Source organism: Rhodnius prolixus, unplaced genomic scaffold (assembly GCF_049639745.1).
Source record: "Rhodnius prolixus isolate KJV_2025 unplaced genomic scaffold, Rpr scaffold_12, whole genome shotgun sequence".
Taxonomy (NCBI): domain Eukaryota; kingdom Metazoa; phylum Arthropoda; class Insecta; order Hemiptera; family Reduviidae; genus Rhodnius; species Rhodnius prolixus.
Window position 1 is genome coordinate 2573639 of NW_027411635.1, and position 18116 is coordinate 2591754.

The following is an 18116-nucleotide window of genomic DNA, read 5'->3' on the forward strand; positions in this document are numbered from 1 at the left end:
CTTACTTTTACATAGTACATATTGTTCCTTCATATTTTGCAATGAATCAATATAAAAAGATTTATCTTAGATATAACATCCAGAACGGGTCTGTATAGCGGCCTTTTTACCAGAAAACAGTAAAATTCTGCCTAAAATAGCTATTATTTCCTAATATTTCCTTCGTTTATCGCAATGAATTATTAGAAAAAAGATCTATCTTAATTGCTTTATCCAGGGGTACTCTGTTTAATAGTTTTCCTTACCGGAAAACGCTCTGCATCTACTTTAACAAGCTCACATTTTCATATATTTCCTTCGTTGAATCCTTCCTCAATGAATTGATAGAAAAATATGTACTATAGTTGTAAAATCCAGGGCCAGTCTCTGAGTTGGTCCTTCTTACCTGAAAACACCCTACATCTGGCTAAACTATCTCACAATTCCATTTATTTTTTCTCGTTTTTGCAAAAAACATCTAAAGTAAATAATTAAAAAAAAATATCTATCTTAGTTTTAACATCTAGTGTTGAACTTTAGTTTTTCGCCTTACTGAAAGATAGCCACTTTCATGCCTAACTGGGTAACATTTCCTTGTATTAGCTTCATCTTTGGCATAAGTGAACAGAAAAAGAGATCTGCTTTAGTTGTATCATTTAGAGCTGGCCTTACCGGAAGACACCCTTATCAGGCCTAACTAGCTACAATTTCCTTATAATTCTACAGATTATAGCAGCGTTTCCCAACCTTTATTGGCTTGCGTACCACTTGGTAGTAAATCATGCTAAATTGTACCTCTTCGTAAAAATGATTGTATTTCGTGAGATTTGTTATTTCGAGTGTGCTATTTTACCATTATTATCTTTATTTGTATAGAGATACAATGTATCTGTCACAAAGGAGTTCAAGTTCATGTTCACTTTATAAACTTTCTAAACTGTAAGATCTTAGTTTTAAAACTTTTTTTAAATAATTAAAAGTTGCGTACATATTTTTCTCTTCAAAATTATTAATTAATTTACAAAGTTCGTCTTTAGGATTATTATATTTGTTTATATGGAGTGGGATTCTAAAACTTTCATAGACTGGGCAGCTGATAAACAATTAATGTTTCCGGCTCCTTCTTATTACACATTAAACAATGACCTTTGGAATTTGTTTGTATAAATTACATTATTGATTTGAAATTTAATAACATAAGGGCCACCCGATGTTATTTCAGAAAGAATTCTTATAACTTGAAAAGAAATGAATTTATCTAAATATTGTTGCCCAACATTTTGTTATAAATTTTGTGAATTCCAAAATATATTAAACATGATGTTATTTACTCTATTTAAAACAGTTAAGTGCAAGTGTTCCCTGTTTTATTATAGAAATATTAGGTTTGTGATATAAGCATTCTAATGAGCAATTCTAATTCTAGAAGGGGTTTGAAATCCAATTATCATTTGTGTTTTCGGGTTTTGGAAAATACTCTATGAAAGACAATTTTAATCCTGTGCTATTATATTTTCTCGTATATCTTGAGACTGAATAACCTTATTACTATACATATTCATAACTTTACTGTATAATATTATTAATTAAAATAATTATTATAAATTATAGGAAAAAACGTTTCTATGATAATCTTATGATTTAATTTTTTTAAATTTTTTATGTCCTCCATTATTGATTTTTTTTCGTGTACCACCAACCAGCAACTCGGTTGGGTAACGCTGGAGTATAGCAAAGAGTGAATTGAAAAAGATCCACCTTATTCGAACATTTAGGGCTGGTCTGTATGGTTGGTCTCTTTATCGAAAAACACCCTACATCTAACTTAACTAGCTCTATTTCCTTATATTTCTTTAGTTTTGCGCCATGAATTAATAGAAAAAGATCTACCTTAGTTGTAACGTTCAGGACGGAACTGTATGGCTGTCCTTTTTACCAGAAGACACCCTTATAAGTCCTAACTAGCTCACATTTCCTTTAATTTCTTTCGCTTCTGCAATAAGTGAGTAGAAAAAGATCTACTGCAGTTGTAACATCCCAGGCTGGTCTTTATAATGGTTCTCCTTGTCGGAAAAAACCTATATCTGCCTAAACTAGCTCACATTAACTTCGTTAATTGAAATAAATGAATAGAAAAAGATTGCTTTTAGATCTAATATCTATTGCTGGGCTTTATTGTGGTTCTCCTTAAGGGAAAACTCTATTATTCTGTCCTAACTAGGTCACTTTTCCTTCCATGTATTTCCTTCATTTTTGCCATAAGTGAACAGAGAAAAGATCAACATTAGTTGTAACATCTAGGGCTGGTCTGTATATTGTTCTCCTTATCGGAATACACCTTACAACCACCTTATCTAGCACACATTTCCTTCGTTTTTTAGAATGGATTAATAGAAAAAGATCTACCTTAGTTGTAACATCATGGACAGGTCTGTACAGCAGCATGGAAAACACTACATCTTTCTTCAGTAAGTTAGTTTACTTTCCTTATATTCCTTTCTTTTATCGCAATGAAGTAAAAAAAGATCTACCTTAGTTGTAACATCATGGACAGGTCTGTACAGCAGCATGGAAAACACTACATCTTTCTTCAGTAAGTTAGTTTACTTTCCTTATATTCCTTTCTTTTATCGCAACGAAGTAAAAAAAGATCTACCTTAGTTGTAACATCCAGAGCTAGTCTTTATAATAGTTCTCCTTAACGGAAAGCACTCCATTCAAGTGCTCAAACTAGCTCATATTTCCTTTTATTTCCTTGTTTTTCGCAATGAATTAGTAGTAAAAAATCTAAGTTGGTTGTAACATCCAGGGCTGGTCTGTATAGTTGTTCTCCATACTGAAAAACATTCATTTTCTGGCCTAACTAGCTCACGTTTCCTTATATTTCCTTCGTTTAACGGAATGAGTCAATATAATAATATCTACCATAATTTTGACATCTGGTGCTACCCTATACAGGGTGTCCCAAGCTATATGGATAACGACTTTTTCTCGGAAACTAAGGTAGCTAGAAAAAAACTAAAAAATACGTGTTCCCTTAGTTTTTTGTTAGGAATCCAAATTTACTTTGTAAATTTTTTTCGGTGCTTCCAGAAGCGAGATATAGGCACCAACTTCATTTTTTCAAATGGGAAGGTGCGGTTTTTATTTCAGAAATAGATTCCTCTATTTTTTTAAAGAAAAATTTACATGAACGGTTTTTTTCTGTGAGCGATATTTTAGAAGTTATGAATGAAAACATGATTCTTATAAGAAATGTCAAAATGATAATATTATAACGGTTTTTTGATTGAGTAAGAAGAAAAGTACTATTTTATTATAAATTTTACTCCTCATTAATATTACAGATCATGTTCGAAATGGCCTCCACCATTAGAGATGTATAGACATGCTCTTTCCAGCCAATTGCCCTTACTGCCAAAGAAATAGATTCGAATTTAACCGAGTTATAGGCATCTATTATTCTCTGCTTTAGTTCATCTACAGATGCCATCCCAGCTTGATTCTGATACATCTAGATTTAGAAATGCTTTTAGGTAAGCAGAAATAAGGAAAGAAAGAAAAAAAGTTATGAATAATCACCTTGTTTTTCAGGTATCCCCAAAGGAAATAGTCCATAGGTGTCAAATCCAGTGAGAGAGGTGGTCACTGAATCGCCCCCCGTGTCGATATAACACCATCAGGCATGTAAAGAGATATCTCGATAGGCAATTTGATGGGCGAGTTATATCGACACGGGGGGCGATTCAGTGACCACCTCTCTCACAGGATTTGACACCTACGGACTATTTCCTTTGGGGATACCTGAAAAACAAGGTGATTATTCATAACTTTTTTTCTTTCTTTCCTTATTTCTGCCTATCTAAAAGCATTTCTAAATCTAGGTGTATCAGAATCAAGCCAGGATTGCATCTGTAGATGAACTAAAGCAGAGAATAATAGATGCCTGTAACTCGGTTAAATTCGAATCTATTTCTTTGGCAGTAAGGGCAATTGGCAGGAAAGAGCATGTCTATGCATCTCTAATGGTGGAGGCCAGTTCGAGCATGATCTGTGATATTAATGAGGAGTAAAATTTATAATAAAATAGTACTTTTCTTCTTATTCCATCAAAAAACCGTTATAATATTATCATTTTGACATTTCTTATAAGAATCATGTTTTCATTCATAACTTCTAAAATATCGCTCACAGAAAAAAACCGTTCAAGTAAATTTTTCTTTAAAAAAATAGAGGAATCTATTTCTGAAAAAATGAAGTTGGTGCCTATATCTCGCTTCTGGAAGCACCGAAAAAAAAAAATACAAAGTAAATTTGGATTCCTAACAACAAACTAAGGGAACACGTATATTTTAGTTTTTTTCTAGCTATCTTAGTTTCCGAGAAAAAGTCGTTATCCATATAGCTTGGGACACCCTGTATATTTGTTCTTCTTACTGAAAACCCCTTTTTTCAGGTCTAACTAGCTCACATTTCCTTGTTTTTCGCAATGAGTGGACAGAAAAAGATCTGCATTAATTTTATTATTTAGAGCCGGCCTTTATTGTTGTCCTACTGACCGGGGAAAAGAACCTTTTTCATGTGTAACTAGCTCATGTGTCCTGTTTTGAAATTATTTTACCCGGAAAGAGTTTGAAACGTTAATGATTGCTTTTCATGCGAGTGGTTAATGAAGAATAAATTGATGCGATATTTTCTAGCTACCGTTAGAATATTTTTTAAGTGAAAACTCCAAATTGACAATCTGTCCAATTACAATACAATATTTCCTTTCTAGATGAGTAGGATAAAGCAAAGCAGAATTTCAGAATTATATGAGAGATAGTAAATGAAATTACTAAGTCTTGTGAACATTGTTTTATTATTTAGAGCGTTCACAGCCATCTTGTAGGTTGGTGTATAAATGCAATAGTTAGTTTTATATATTACTTATGACTCTTTAAATTGAAAAAAAAATAATATCGTAACTAATAAAATATAAGATGTCGCTTGCAGAGGGGACAATGGTCTGATGACTTCAAGCAATTACGCAGACAGTCGCTGTGGAAGATGTGATGGCATGGCGTGACTCTTGCGCGTGACATAGACAACAGGCAGACGGCGCAAACATCGTCCCAAGCGACCAATTCTTCAGCGGTCGCCTCTCTGTATCTGCAAGCAAATCATAAATTACAAATATAGCAATAGGCACGAAAAAGCTATGTGAAGAAAAAATTAAATTAAAAAAAAAAAAACAAATGCTCAGTGGTTAGTGTAATCGCGGAGATCCCGGGTTCGAATCCAGCTGCTGGCCCCTTAGATTTTCTCTTTCTAGGAGCTACTTACTGCCCACTTTCTAGCGATTGACAGCATTGTGTTAATAACAGAACATTTTATTGTTAAATAATAATAAATAAAAAAAACCGGGTCAATATCTAATTTACAGAAACAACAATAAAATAACATAAATAATACAAATAGTTCTCAGTCTATAATTTAGGTTTAATTTATAATTAGGCTTTAGCATTTTATTTTACCTTTTAGAGGTTATTATACAGATTTATACAATACAAATAGTTCAAAGAAATTGTCTGGCTTTATTTAGAAAATTTTGTATATCTGTGCCAAAGAAATCTAAGTTAAAATGATTGGCTGTCCGCATCATACGAAAGATAGGGGAGTAAAAAACGTAATTATGTTTGCAGTACGGTACATTGAACGGAGAAGAATGTCGTGTAGTATGGAATGAGATATTAAAAGAAATTAGAGAAAGAAGACAAGGGACAGTCTATTTGAGAATGGAGAAGTTTGCAGAGGAAAGAGAGATCATAATAAATTCTTCTGGTGGAACAAGTGGAGGAATATTAAGAGTGAGCTGTAGATCGGAATAGATAAGGATTTCTTTAGGGATTTTTCAAACGGCAAGAACATTGCAGTGACTGAAAAAAGCACCGAGGCCTGGGGAAAACAGAAAAGTAGAACGTAGTGTGAATACTTCTGTTTTTTTTCCTGTTCCAGGTGGACTCTAAGGAAGGATGGTAAATGGACAAGAATCCAAAATTACAATTCAACCATCAAAAAGAAAAGGAGGCAAGCGGCCAACCAGTTTGGCAGTGCAATGTTGACAACGGATGACCAAAAAAAAAAAACCTACAAAGCAAATGAGACTGTGTCTACAAAGACGGAACTATAATCCTACAAAAGCAAGTGATCCAATAACAATCCTATATAAAATTATTTAACGAATTGTACGAGTTCAAATTAACGTTAAAACATAAGTTGCTATTTTTCTCGAGACATCTAATGACTAAGTTTTGTTATAAATAAAGGGTTCTAAACATGAACTAAACCCTTCACTCAATCGCCTCATCTCCTGCTCAACGATATCACCAACAGATTTTCCCTCATCGTTTTTGCTGTCATTGTAGGTCCATCAGCTTCAAAAAGACTTTAACTCAAATTTTAAGTAAAAGTAGGTTCGATAGCACTTCAGCATAATCCTGATTATGCTACTTTATTTGGAGTATTAACATTACGGTTCCAGAAGAGATTATCGAATATTTATTTGAGAAACCGTTTTGGATGCGCAGCAAAAAAAAAAGTTAAGATACATGATTAATGAGTTTCAAAGCGAAAAATTTGTGAAGTAATCGATTGTAAAAAGTTGAATGCCTAGATTAAAGTTGAGAATTCGTCACGAGAGCACTTTAGAAGCATGTTTAAAAGCATGTGATGGCTAAAGCCAGCTTTTGCTGAAGAGCCTTGTATAGGCAGGAATAGGACTGCTTAAACGTAATCGAAAAATAAACTATTGTAAGTAAATTGTATGTCTTAGGTCTAAATTAAGGATTTGCCAAGATAGCACTTCAGAGGCTTGTTTAAAAGAAAGCAGAGGATACCTGTTGACTAAAGCCAGCTCCTGTTGCAAAGGCTTGTATAGGTCGAAGTAGGACTGCTTGAGCTTAAGGTGTACGTTCAGATAGAGCAGCGTTATCGCAGCACGGACTAAGCCACGTGCCAGCAGTAGAACACCCACACAAAGCGAGATTAAGGCGGCCGCCGCGTTCATCGACACCGGCACCCACAGTCGTTCCAGGCGCTCTAGACGGGCCCACTGAACCCAGCTCACTGCCGATAGAATTAGACCCATGAACACCTTCTCTGTCAACATGTAGTACAGCCTGCAAATTAGCACAAATAGAAATGTGTTATTTGACTAACATCTAGTAGTTTGTGGTTAGGCTAGTTACATTAGGTTAGGCTATGAAACATGAAGAGAGCCCTGATTTCTGGGAACAGCAGTCAAAAGAGGTTTATAATGCTGATACCTTGTAGCAGCTCTTATAGGAGAAAGTTCCACATTTCATAAGGTCCGGGTTATGTGCCACTAGTCGCTTATTGCGATATCAATTTCCACTGGTCTCAAAATGCGTTAAGATTTCAGATCGCAAACTAGCAGCTGCAGCGAAATCAGGGCCAACTTTACTTAGCGCATTTGTCTCCCAAGGTCAACGCGATGATCGTCTCTAGAGCAGCTGTTAAACTTTTATAATGTATAAGAGGTGGCAACAGATTTCAAGATGGTAAGCAGACACAAATAACAAATATAATAACTAATTTAAAAATATTTGTTAATGCAAAAGTATTTTATAAAATATTTCTTTTCTGTTTAAGTTGAGGAACTTGTTAGATGTTTAATTGAAAAGTACAACTAAGCAATGCTAATGGGTTCCATGTTTTTGCATGTAAATAGGCATATCGTAACACTGTTGAGTTATCATTGCATCAACAGTGTCACCGTTGCATTGCTTTGTATCAAAATGAGATAAAAAAACAACGCAACGATTATTTGATCTGTCAAATCTCTCTTTGTCAGATACCTCAGTTTTAGTAATGGTTACAGACTTTTCGCGTTATAGAGTAGCGCATCAGATTCTTTCTATCCTCTATGCTGCGTTGAGTGATACATATTTATTTGGGTTTATATATATTTTTTTAACGCTGTTGTGTAATACCTGAGGGAAAGAAAAGTATCGAATTAATTTAAATTTATGAAAAATATGAAATAGATGGACGCAAAACTTTCTGAACTGATAATTATAAAAGTCCAAAGCCAGTGAAATTGAGTAAGTTCATTGAACGTGATTAATAGATAAAAATGATTTTTCCTTATAGCTTTACAACAGATGGTGACAATTCTAAATATTTTTCCTTAATAGAAAATATTTTAATTCTTAATTAAATGAAGATAAAACAAAAAGTCTCGAAACTAGTGTACGATACAAGTGCAAAAGAAAGATTGCTGGATACACGTAATTTATAATCGATGCTTATATATATAGATATATATATATAAAAAATTCCCTCTGAATTGAATGTATAAAATACACTTTCATTAAATATTGATTATTATGAATAATATTAATACAAATACATTAAATATACTTTAAAATTATGCAAGGGCTAAAACTTTGTCAAATAAAAACTTTTTAAAGTAGATAATTAGTAAACTGCATGCCTTGTATCAAAATTCATGATCAACCACTTCCCTAAATATCATAATAATAGATTTTCTTCAAACGAAAAATTCTGACAATGCTTGTAAGCTTGATAGATGTTACTTCATAGGTGCCATACTGAGAAGGCAATGGTAATAAAATCCATGTTCTGATACTGTGAATGGATTGTGGAGTATTATTTATGGAGGTTGTGTTTAGATAAGTGAAGGTAGCGGGAGTCACGCCAAGGGCAGAGCTGTCTGCTAGACTGCCAGCTGATCTATCGCAAACTGCAGCTGTGCACGAAGGTAATGTGTAACGGTCATACTACTGTCTCTCTTCAACTACAATTGATTTTTTATTCCCCTTGTGTGTGAGAACAGAAGATTCAAAAACGTAAAAACGCTGGACATTGAAAATCTGGTATTGGGTCGATTCCACCATCGCATGGTATGTTTTGGTTTAAAATACACCACCAAGTGGAAGCGCGACTTTAATGAGTCGATAGTTCAATGCCTTCGAATAAGACTAGGACAAAGGTTGAAACTGTTTCTATTTCTACTAAATCCTCTTTTAGTTTAATGCATTTGTCCAACTTTTTTCCTATTAATAGATTCCATACCTGAAGTGCGATTTAGAAGGTAATGAATCAACCACATCGATGGCTTCTCTCAGCTCTTCATTTTACCGATATGGTAGTCAAAGAGTGCCAAAACCCGGTGAACTAGGTGGATGTTCTAGCAATTCTTGTTTCAAATCCGTCAGTTTTCCGATTTCCAAAGCATCTTTATTTTTTGGTTTTGCCTTTTACAAGATGGTATGACCTTTTCTCGTTGGATTGTGGAATACTTGTTAAATTTAAAAAAATTGTCTTTAAATTCCGCTACATTGATTGGTTTGCAGAGCCCATTTGCGGACTGTCGCAGCTCTTAATAGAGGTGTTACATATCGGTGTTTTTATGAAATTCGCATTCATATGAAATTAAGCTACTAATAAAGGATGTGAAAGATCTTTTGATAATTGTGAGTGTTATAAAATGCATACATATACAGGGTGATCCACTTAAAACGCACCAATCGCTAATAACTTTTTAGGAAAGCGGAATTTCGAAAAAACCCACGAAGTAAACTATATGTTTTTTTGGTCTAGTTTTCAAATTTTCCACCCCCAATGCTGTATCTTTATTTTTGGCGGAGTTACGGCCAAAAACCCGATTGGAGTTTCATAAGGACCACTGGTTTTGACAATGATTATGAAAACTAAATAAGGAACTGTGAAAAATGACGTTAATCCCGTTTCGATATCTCTACTATTAGTCGAGATATTTAAGATCAAAGTTACAATTTTATTTATTCGTGAACGGTTTTCGATATTAATTTTCCACCAGAAATACACGTTTTGTAAGGTCCTCTGACTGCAAAAAATGTTATTGGTGATGCAAAGTAAAAAAAATAAGTAAAAAAGTTGATAATGCAAATATCTTGGACACTATTGAGAATCGGGCAAAAGTGAAGAGAATATTTTTTGATGCATTTGAGCTGCTGAATCACCTCCCGAAGTTTCGACCACTCCTCCGTATAAACCCTGTATATGTTAGCTGTTCCAGCCAATCCATCTTTTTTGCTTTCACCACGGCAATCAAATCTAACGATGCATACAGCTCCATTAGTTCCTTATTTTTAACTTTCCAAGCACAATTTACCCAACATGGACCAAAAATCTTTCGAAATACTCACTTTTCAGCGCTCGGAGACGGTTGCTTTCGCTCTCATTTAGTCTACAGGTCTCATAAGCACACCATTCCTGTTAGTATGAACAGCTCTACTATTTAGCATGTCTATAGAATAGGAACTGTAACCTTAAGTACCCCTAAACTGGCACAATCAGTACAATATTAGATCTACCACTTATTCAAGTATGATATTAAGTGACTTAAGACTGACCAGGTGAGCATGGTATACGGCAAGGTAGGTCTGTAGTGGTGTAGTCCCTGCTCTAGGCCGAAAACCAGCAGCATGAATACAAGCGTCACGATGAAGGTGACCGCCTTTGTCCATTCCAGCACCACCTTGGTCGCCGACATGGCCAAGTGCTTCAAGCGGCAATGCTCCGTCATTTGCACGGACAGACTCCAGTTCTCCTTCGTTGCTAGCTTTTCCAATTCAAAATTTAAAACCGATAAGATTTTTTTTTTAATACTTACACGTTGTTCATTTTTTCCAAGAAACTTCGTCACAGGTGTGTATTAAACCCACCAGAAGAAGTAAAATGACCGACTTATATAATTAAGAAAGGAAGTAAAACAAGTCCCATCTAGCCTTTAACTTTCACTATCTCAAGAAGCGGGAGACAAATATTTTCCTACTTCATCCTTATAGATTAGGGAGGATAGCTGAACGCATGCCAAGGCTACACTCAGAAAAATATATTCGTCCGTGAAAAAATAATACGTGCGGTTACAATTCGTTAAACTATTTTTTCCTACCCCTGAATCTTGAAGCTTTTTAGTTCAGATTTACCAGCCCAATACAAATTACTGCAAGTAAAGTCGAGAGTAATTACCCCAACAGTAGACAGTACACCAATAATAGAAACATGGATATTAGTCTTTACAAAATAAGTGCCAAAGGAAGGAGTGAGAGAATAGCTGATAATAAGGGAGAGTTCTCGTCAAAATCCATTGTGGAAGGGATTTTAAGTCTCATGGACAGGCAGTATTTTAAGTGTTGTGGGTGACGAAAGCACTTGGTAGAAGAACAGCGTCAAAGATAGTTAAGTACATTTTGCCACGTTTAAATTTGTCATTTTCTAATTTTGCGAATGTTTATGCTAATTACTGAATCACTAGGTTAACTTAATGAAAAGAATTTGATTTTACTCTTCTTTACTGAAAATTTATTGAACAAATGCTATGGGGTGTCTACTAGGAAGTTATCAGTTCCTCGTAGAAGACTCAAACTTCTTTGTTTTGTTTTTTAAATCTTTTTATTCAAGGTACAGTTCAAATAATGTATTAAGATCGTCAATACCATTTTCTAGTCGATCTTAAAGGTGTCTACTACTGGAGACCTTACTCTACAATGGCACAGTTAGCACAAGGGTCGTCCGGTCTTTGACCAAACAAGAAGGTAGTTCTTACAGAGGACAAGTCGAGGAGACCATTGTCCGGATATGGCAAAGATGGTCCTAAGATGTCACTGAATTTAGCCACCTCTTCTTTACATGACGAATTTTGCTACAGCAACTGATCATCCAACTAGGCACAGCTAGGTGTAATAAAATAAGGTCGTGTCAGAGTATCAAGATTGGTTATTTTGAAGAAAAACAAGAATTCACCTCTTCGATGTAGGCCATGCAATAAGCGACTACATTGTAGAACATCAGTGTGAACAAGCAGGAAGCTGGCTTAGCTTCCACCAGCAAAGCCTGGTCACATGCCGCGAAGAAGCTTAACTGAAAGAAAAACGTTTGATTTTATAGTAAATCTTAAAACAAGTATCAACATATTGCTTATGATATATCCATAGCCTATCATTTAATGACACAATGCATGTAATTTTCTTTTAGAAGCTTAGCATTTCTGCGGTGCATTTAAACTAGATGTAGCAGATTAGGTTATGCGGGTCAAGTGGCCATGTTTCATTTTAGACATCAAACTAGAAACTATGGCTACGCGGAAACTGATACTGCATCCCCTCTACAAATATCATTTCTTTGACATGAACAAACTTTTACTAAAAAAGCTGATTATTCCAAAGAAATTAATCTCACAACGAATCCAAAATTGCACATTAGCCACTCACCTGATTGACGATAGTTCCTAAATTCTGTAGCCTCAAGAATACTCTTTCAACGCGCTCAATCGGAGCGCACAAGATCAAGCCAAACTCTGCTAATGACTCCACCATCCAAATTCTATTCTCTGATTGCAAAAAAAAAAAAAAAAGTTTAATTGATTAATTATTAAAAAATTAAAGTAGTTTGCATATCTATCAGATCTCAAATATATCACGGATTGTTTTTTAAAACGTCGCCTAATTCTGTTTTATCTCTTCGGAGAGATTGATTGGGCAGTAGAGAATTTGATTTTCCAGACATATTTTTAAAGCGATAGTTTTAAATGGTTTGCGGTGAACTATTTGACTACCACTTAGTCAAACAATTAATTAATGAAGGCTGCAAAACCGAAAATGTTAAAAAAAAGTTTGGAAATTAGACGTTTATCACTACTATCACAATATTTATTATTTTCAGCTTTCTTAAAACTAACAAGTGGTGGAGATTGAATTGCTATTTACAGCTGAAATTTATGAGTATGTCTAAATGTCAGATAGTAAGAGTCTAATCTATTCAAAATCACTAAAATATTTGATTAACCCAATTTTTTTTTTTTTTTTTCTGATTTCAGTGCTTTCAATGTAACTTAGTGTCATAATATTGACAGAACCTATCAACTGTCCTAACAGGATGGATTCATATGGTTGCATTTCCCTAATAACTCTTAAAGAATAAATAAATAAAATAAAACATTTTTTACTAATAGAAGTGAGGAAGCAGGTTAGCGTATTGGATTCCCACGCGGAGATTCCGGGTTCGAATCCAGCTACTGGCCCGTAGATTTTCTCTTCCTAGGAGCTTCTTACAGCTCACTGGTGATAGACAGTATTCTCTCTAACGAGAGAACATTGTCCGGAAGCCGGCAGTGCACTGAAAAGAGCTCCGGGCGCTAATAACCTCAGATGTTGAAGCCCCTTAAATAATAATAATAATAATAATAGAACAGATAGGCTCTAGATGTAAATTAGAGTGTGAAGTTTTAATGAAAATCGGAGCAATTTTCGAGAAATTATGAAAAATTGAATAATCGCTACAACAAAACTCTCACGAAGTTGATGAAATTTGACCAAACTTAATAGTATCGATTGGGGATAATGGCCAAATCTCAATTGATTTTTTTTTTTGTAATTTTTACGTTAAAATGTGCACTAAAAACATTTTGTTCATATTCCAGGTACCTTCCTAAAAGTGACACCTACTGAGAAGAACAGAATGTGACAAGCATGGCATGGCAGGTTAAATCAGAATTATCTAGCATTGGCAATATCCAAATTGGATATTCACTGAAATTAAATGTGTTCTAAAAACATTCTTCCAGATTGGCAGATAAAGGAATATTAAATGCATGCTTACTGTAAACCAAAGATAGCTTCAAAAGGTTCTCTTTGTTTTTGAATAATAATAAATAGTTTGAATGTAAACAAACAGTTCTCTCAAGGTAGAAATAGTTGTGTCAACTTCAAGTTCCACAAATTAAATTTGAACACTCACTTAATATAATATAAATAAATATAAATGTAATAAAAAAATAATAACAATAATTAAACCAATTTACAAAATAGAATTTACGAGACTATACCACGTCAGTGATATTCATAAATAGATTCAGTTGATATACTGCCAAAATAATACTCAGCTTACTGAATCAAAAATATATAATCTGATTTTTTGTATTAAAGATACTATAAAACTATATGATTTAAAACTGTGAGAAATGTCAATAGAAACTGCGGTGTATTTATTTTTGTGTATGTTAAATTTAATATAGATTTGTATTAGAGCTATCTAAAGTGTACTCTTATTTAGAAGACCCATAATACGCTCACAGTGATTTCTTTCAAACTGGGCCAGATTTCTATCCACCTACAAAGAGTGTTTCATCAGGGTTGTAAAGAGAAAATTTGACTTCATTAAGTCAGATAGTGGCAGCTGTTTTTAAATGGAAGAAATATATTTTCTATAAACTTTCTATGAAGAAAAAGCATTGCTATGGACATGTGAAATCACTGATATTGCTCAGCATTGTGGATCGAACCACAATTTGTTTCAAACAAAGGCAGTATACTCTTTACACGTATAAACGTCCTTAGAGGGGCTCGAAGACATTGAAGATCATTAATTAAAGAAAAGCCTTACAACCTCGGTAAACAAAAATCTTTAAAAATATTATTTATTATGTATTAAAGGAACTTGCTCCATTCTTAAAGCTACGCAGTGTAATATAATAGGAAGTTTAGAGACAATCGGAGAATAATTTTTGAGAAAATCTATAAAAGTAATAAATGATTCAGTAAATAAGTTAAAGAAAACTAGTAGTTGAGAAGTGTTCATTAAACACAGAATATTAGAACCAAATTTTACAATCTTTTATAGGAAGGAAGCCTACATCAGAAGTGATTTAAAAAGAATTTTCCTGAAAAATATTTCGAATAAATGTTGTAGACGAAATTTAAAGTATTTTTTGTTTGTTTCATTTTATTTATTTATTTGTAGTCGTAAAATTGAAAAGTCTCTTCTGTAATATTTATTTCCAAGGAATTTTGATCGCTAAGTTACATCAGGTTCTATGGGCAAACTAGAAGAAATATTAAAATTGATATATCGCGATTTTACATTCTTAAGGTATTTATTTATTTGATATCACATACATAGAAACACCCTCACACATACCCCAGTGTCTGGGGCACCCAAAACATGCGCTTCACGTGAAATACCAATTTCAAAAATTCCATACTTCCTTCTTACTCGGATTAAGAAGTAAAATGAAAAAATAGATTGCAGTTTAAATTTGCGATAACAGCTTTACTAAATTGAGAAATGAATAATTAGTGGGATGATGCCAAACAATGGCATTTATATGTCTTAGCCGGAAAGTTTATCAAAATCCCACCACTAATAAATATAATTTTTAAAAAATTGACGATTAGAATTCCTAATAAATTTGTTTCCAGTGAATTTTTTCAAAAATTGGATACTTTCTACTTTACAGAAGTAAGAAAAGTGAAAGATTAAATCACAATTTTATTCGCTAGAAAAATTTATAATCTCGGAGCATTGCCTATTTTAGATACCTGTATTCTTTATTGTATTTTTAATATCCATGAAAATTACTTGTAAAGCCACTTTCCAGACCCACGCTCAGAAGGAGAAGGGTTGGGTTGCTAGGAAATATATGAAAATAAAGAAAATACCATAAAATCAGAATTAAAAATTATTAATTAACTAATAATTAATAGTAATAAAAAGTTGGGCACCACGTCACTTAGGGAAATGGGCTCATGGGGAAAGTGACGGAAGCCCCAAAAGAAAATGAAAAAACTAAATAAATAAAAATAATAATTAAATAAAAATATTTAAATTGAATAGATTTATTATTTTATTATTATATTTTTTGTTTTATAGGTTCTAAACCTGTAACAAAAGGAGTCGGTTTTATCCTTATCAATTATATATACACAACAACAATACATACAACTTGGTACAAAAAAATACAAACAAAATAATAAAGATCTAACGTACAATTAAATTCAAACATTACTCATTTAACAGAAATGACCGTAACATATTGGTATATTCTATATATATTTGTACACTCTGTGAATGTTTCTATGAGAGTAATCATTGGCTAATCTTTCCGTTTCTCTCGTTAAATTGTTGTTGTCAAGGTTTAATCTTTGCCTATAAATGCTGTATGCAGGATATTTTAAAAACAAATGAGCGATATTCTCACGCCGACCTCCATTACAAACCATACAAAATTTATTTGAATCTATTTTAAATAGATTTATTAATAAATAAAAATTAGCTACTCCTGAGGAGAGAAAAGAAAGAAAATCCGACGAAGATTGAACGTAAGATTCACAAGTAGGACCTAACGCCTTAGCTTACTCGGCTAACCGGACACGTTCGCGTCAGTTGTTTCTTTTCATAATAATAAATTCTCCTCTTCCGCCTTCCAGAACTTACGCAGCCTGAGAGAAAATGAATGCACTTTTGGTTTTCCACCAAAATTTTCAGCCGTGGCAAAATTTGCCACAATACTATAGTATAGACAGATGAAATAAGAGGAAAAAATTAATAGAACCCTTTTACCTGAAGGTTGACTAAGAGTGTAGTAGAGCGACAATTACAAACATATACCTCCTTACCATTTTTCCATCAACTTTGGTCTTCTCAAAACTGTAAGAAAGAGGGGCGACCACTAGTTCAATAAGTCATCCAGTTTTACCGACAGGTTATACACATTTATTTTAATAATAAAAGAAAAAATAATAATAATTAAACCGTACAAATTTCTCTCTTCTCCGTAACACCCAAACAAAAACTATAAAACTGAAAATATGCAGTAAAACTGAAGCACAAAAAAAAAAATGAAGATAACACTTCTGATATCAAACTCGTAAATTGAAACCAACCTCGTAAACAAAGAAAAACAATTAAAATAATTTTTCTTCCTCTCGTTTATCCTCCCTAAGTTCGAAACGGAAGATTATAATTAATAATTAATATAATTAATACAAACAAAAATTAAAAGTAAATTTAAAACTGTATACACAATTCAACGAAGAAATTATAAACTATTTTTAAAAGGCCTCTTTTTTGTTTTATATACAGGGTGGACCAGTAAGTATTGTCCATAGGCCTACTGAGTGTAGTACATACACACTCTAAAAAATCTAAACTCTCTGAAATATTTGAGAAAATGTTGAAAAAGAAAAAAATGTAAATAAGCCTTAACAACCCTTTGAACCCACTTACAGATAATCATTATATCTGAATTAGGTATTAACCAATACAACTAGGTGTCTTACAAATAAACTTCCTTTATCTGTTGGACTTGGTTTCAAAATTTTCTATTTCTATTTTGAAACTAAGCAAATTAACCTTAAATTATAAAAATAGCACTTGTTCGAAAAATATTTTATTAACATTTTCTCGAATATTTCAGAGAGTTTGGATTTTTTTTTTTATTATTATTATTATTATTTAGTGCAATTTGTAACTTTTGACTTCCTTATTTTTAAGACAATCTACTTTAAAAAACGACTACTGGTCCATCTAAAAGAGTTTTCAATGAATTAAACAACTTGATAACTAACACTGTTGAGTGCTTGTGAACACGCTTTCTCTTGCAAAAACAAACGTAATTTCTGATACGAAGATAAAAGGAATCCTGGAAAATGATATACCGTTAGAAAGCCCGTTAAACAAGGAAACTTTTATAAAAAGTGCCAGCACCTAGGTCTGATAATGATCACGTAAGGGCCTAATGTGTTTTCTTCCAAAATTTCGATTACTTTTATTTTTCCACTATCCAGGAGGAAGATTAAGGCTGTTTGGAGAATAATTTAAGCTTCAAAATGGTGTCAATTTTTAGAAAATTTATCTGTCTTTCTAACCGTGTCATCAGAATCGAATTCGGACTAAAACTTTCTGAGTAATAAAATTTGTATTGCAAAAAAGTAATTATTTTAGAAAAAAATTAAAGTGACATCACTCAAGAACTCCAGTTTAGATGCACTACAACAGTAGGCCTATGGACATTACTTACTGGTTCACCCTGTATATGTATATCTGAAGAAAAGTAGAAAATGATGTAATTTTCACTTAACTGGTGACTGGGTGGGTGCACTCTTTTATGGTTGCAGTGTTTTCCAGGCGTTTGTCTTGGCTTCAACTACAAACTCGTCTTTACTGACTTAATCCTTTTCCAGGTCACTCGCCAGACTCCCTAGGGTGACAAACGGGCAGTAAAAAGTTTTCCAAATTTGGAAAAGATCCGGTGTAAACCGATTGAGTTTTAGCTCTCTTGCCTGCACCAA

The 18116-nt window shown here is 33.4% G+C and overlaps 1 protein-coding gene across 5 annotated transcripts; it reads right to left on the minus strand.

The window, feature by feature from the left end:
* Window positions 1-4821: 4821 nt before the first annotated feature.
* Window positions 4822-18116, minus strand: LOC141461721 (uncharacterized). 5 transcript variants are annotated; one of them, XM_074142991.1, is made up of 7 exons: window positions 16443-16637; window positions 15366-15455; window positions 12261-12379; window positions 11794-11910; window positions 10401-10609; window positions 6858-7139; window positions 4822-5130 (listed from the first exon to the last, which is right to left on the minus strand). In XM_074142991.1, exons 2-7 carry the CDS (start codon window positions 15394-15396, stop codon window positions 4947-4949), a joined length of 942 nt encoding a protein of 313 aa, XP_073999092.1. In that variant the 5' UTR covers window positions 15397-15455; window positions 16443-16637; the 3' UTR covers window positions 4822-4946. The 5 variants fall into 5 exon arrangements, with proteins under 5 accessions (XP_073999092.1, XP_073999095.1, XP_073999094.1 ...); XM_074142994.1 differs by lacking the exons at window positions 15366-15455; window positions 16443-16637 and adding an exon at window positions 17907-18116; XM_074142993.1 differs by lacking the exon at window positions 15366-15455 and having other exon boundaries at window positions 16443-16635.

Excerpts from the sequence above, each read along its gene's own strand:
- LOC141461721 (XM_074142991.1), bottom strand. The coding sequence starts at position 15,396 with ATGGATATTAAAAATACAATAAAGAATACAG. Across the intron at positions 11,911-12,260 it reads TAGGAACTATCGTCAATCAG|TTAAGCTTCTTCGCGGCATG; the intron begins GTGAGTGGCTAA and ends TTTTTCTTTCAG. Across the intron at positions 10,610-11,793 it reads GCATGGCCTACATCGAAGAG|CTAGCAACGAAGGAGAACTG; the intron begins GTGAATTCTTGT and ends GAATTGGAAAAG.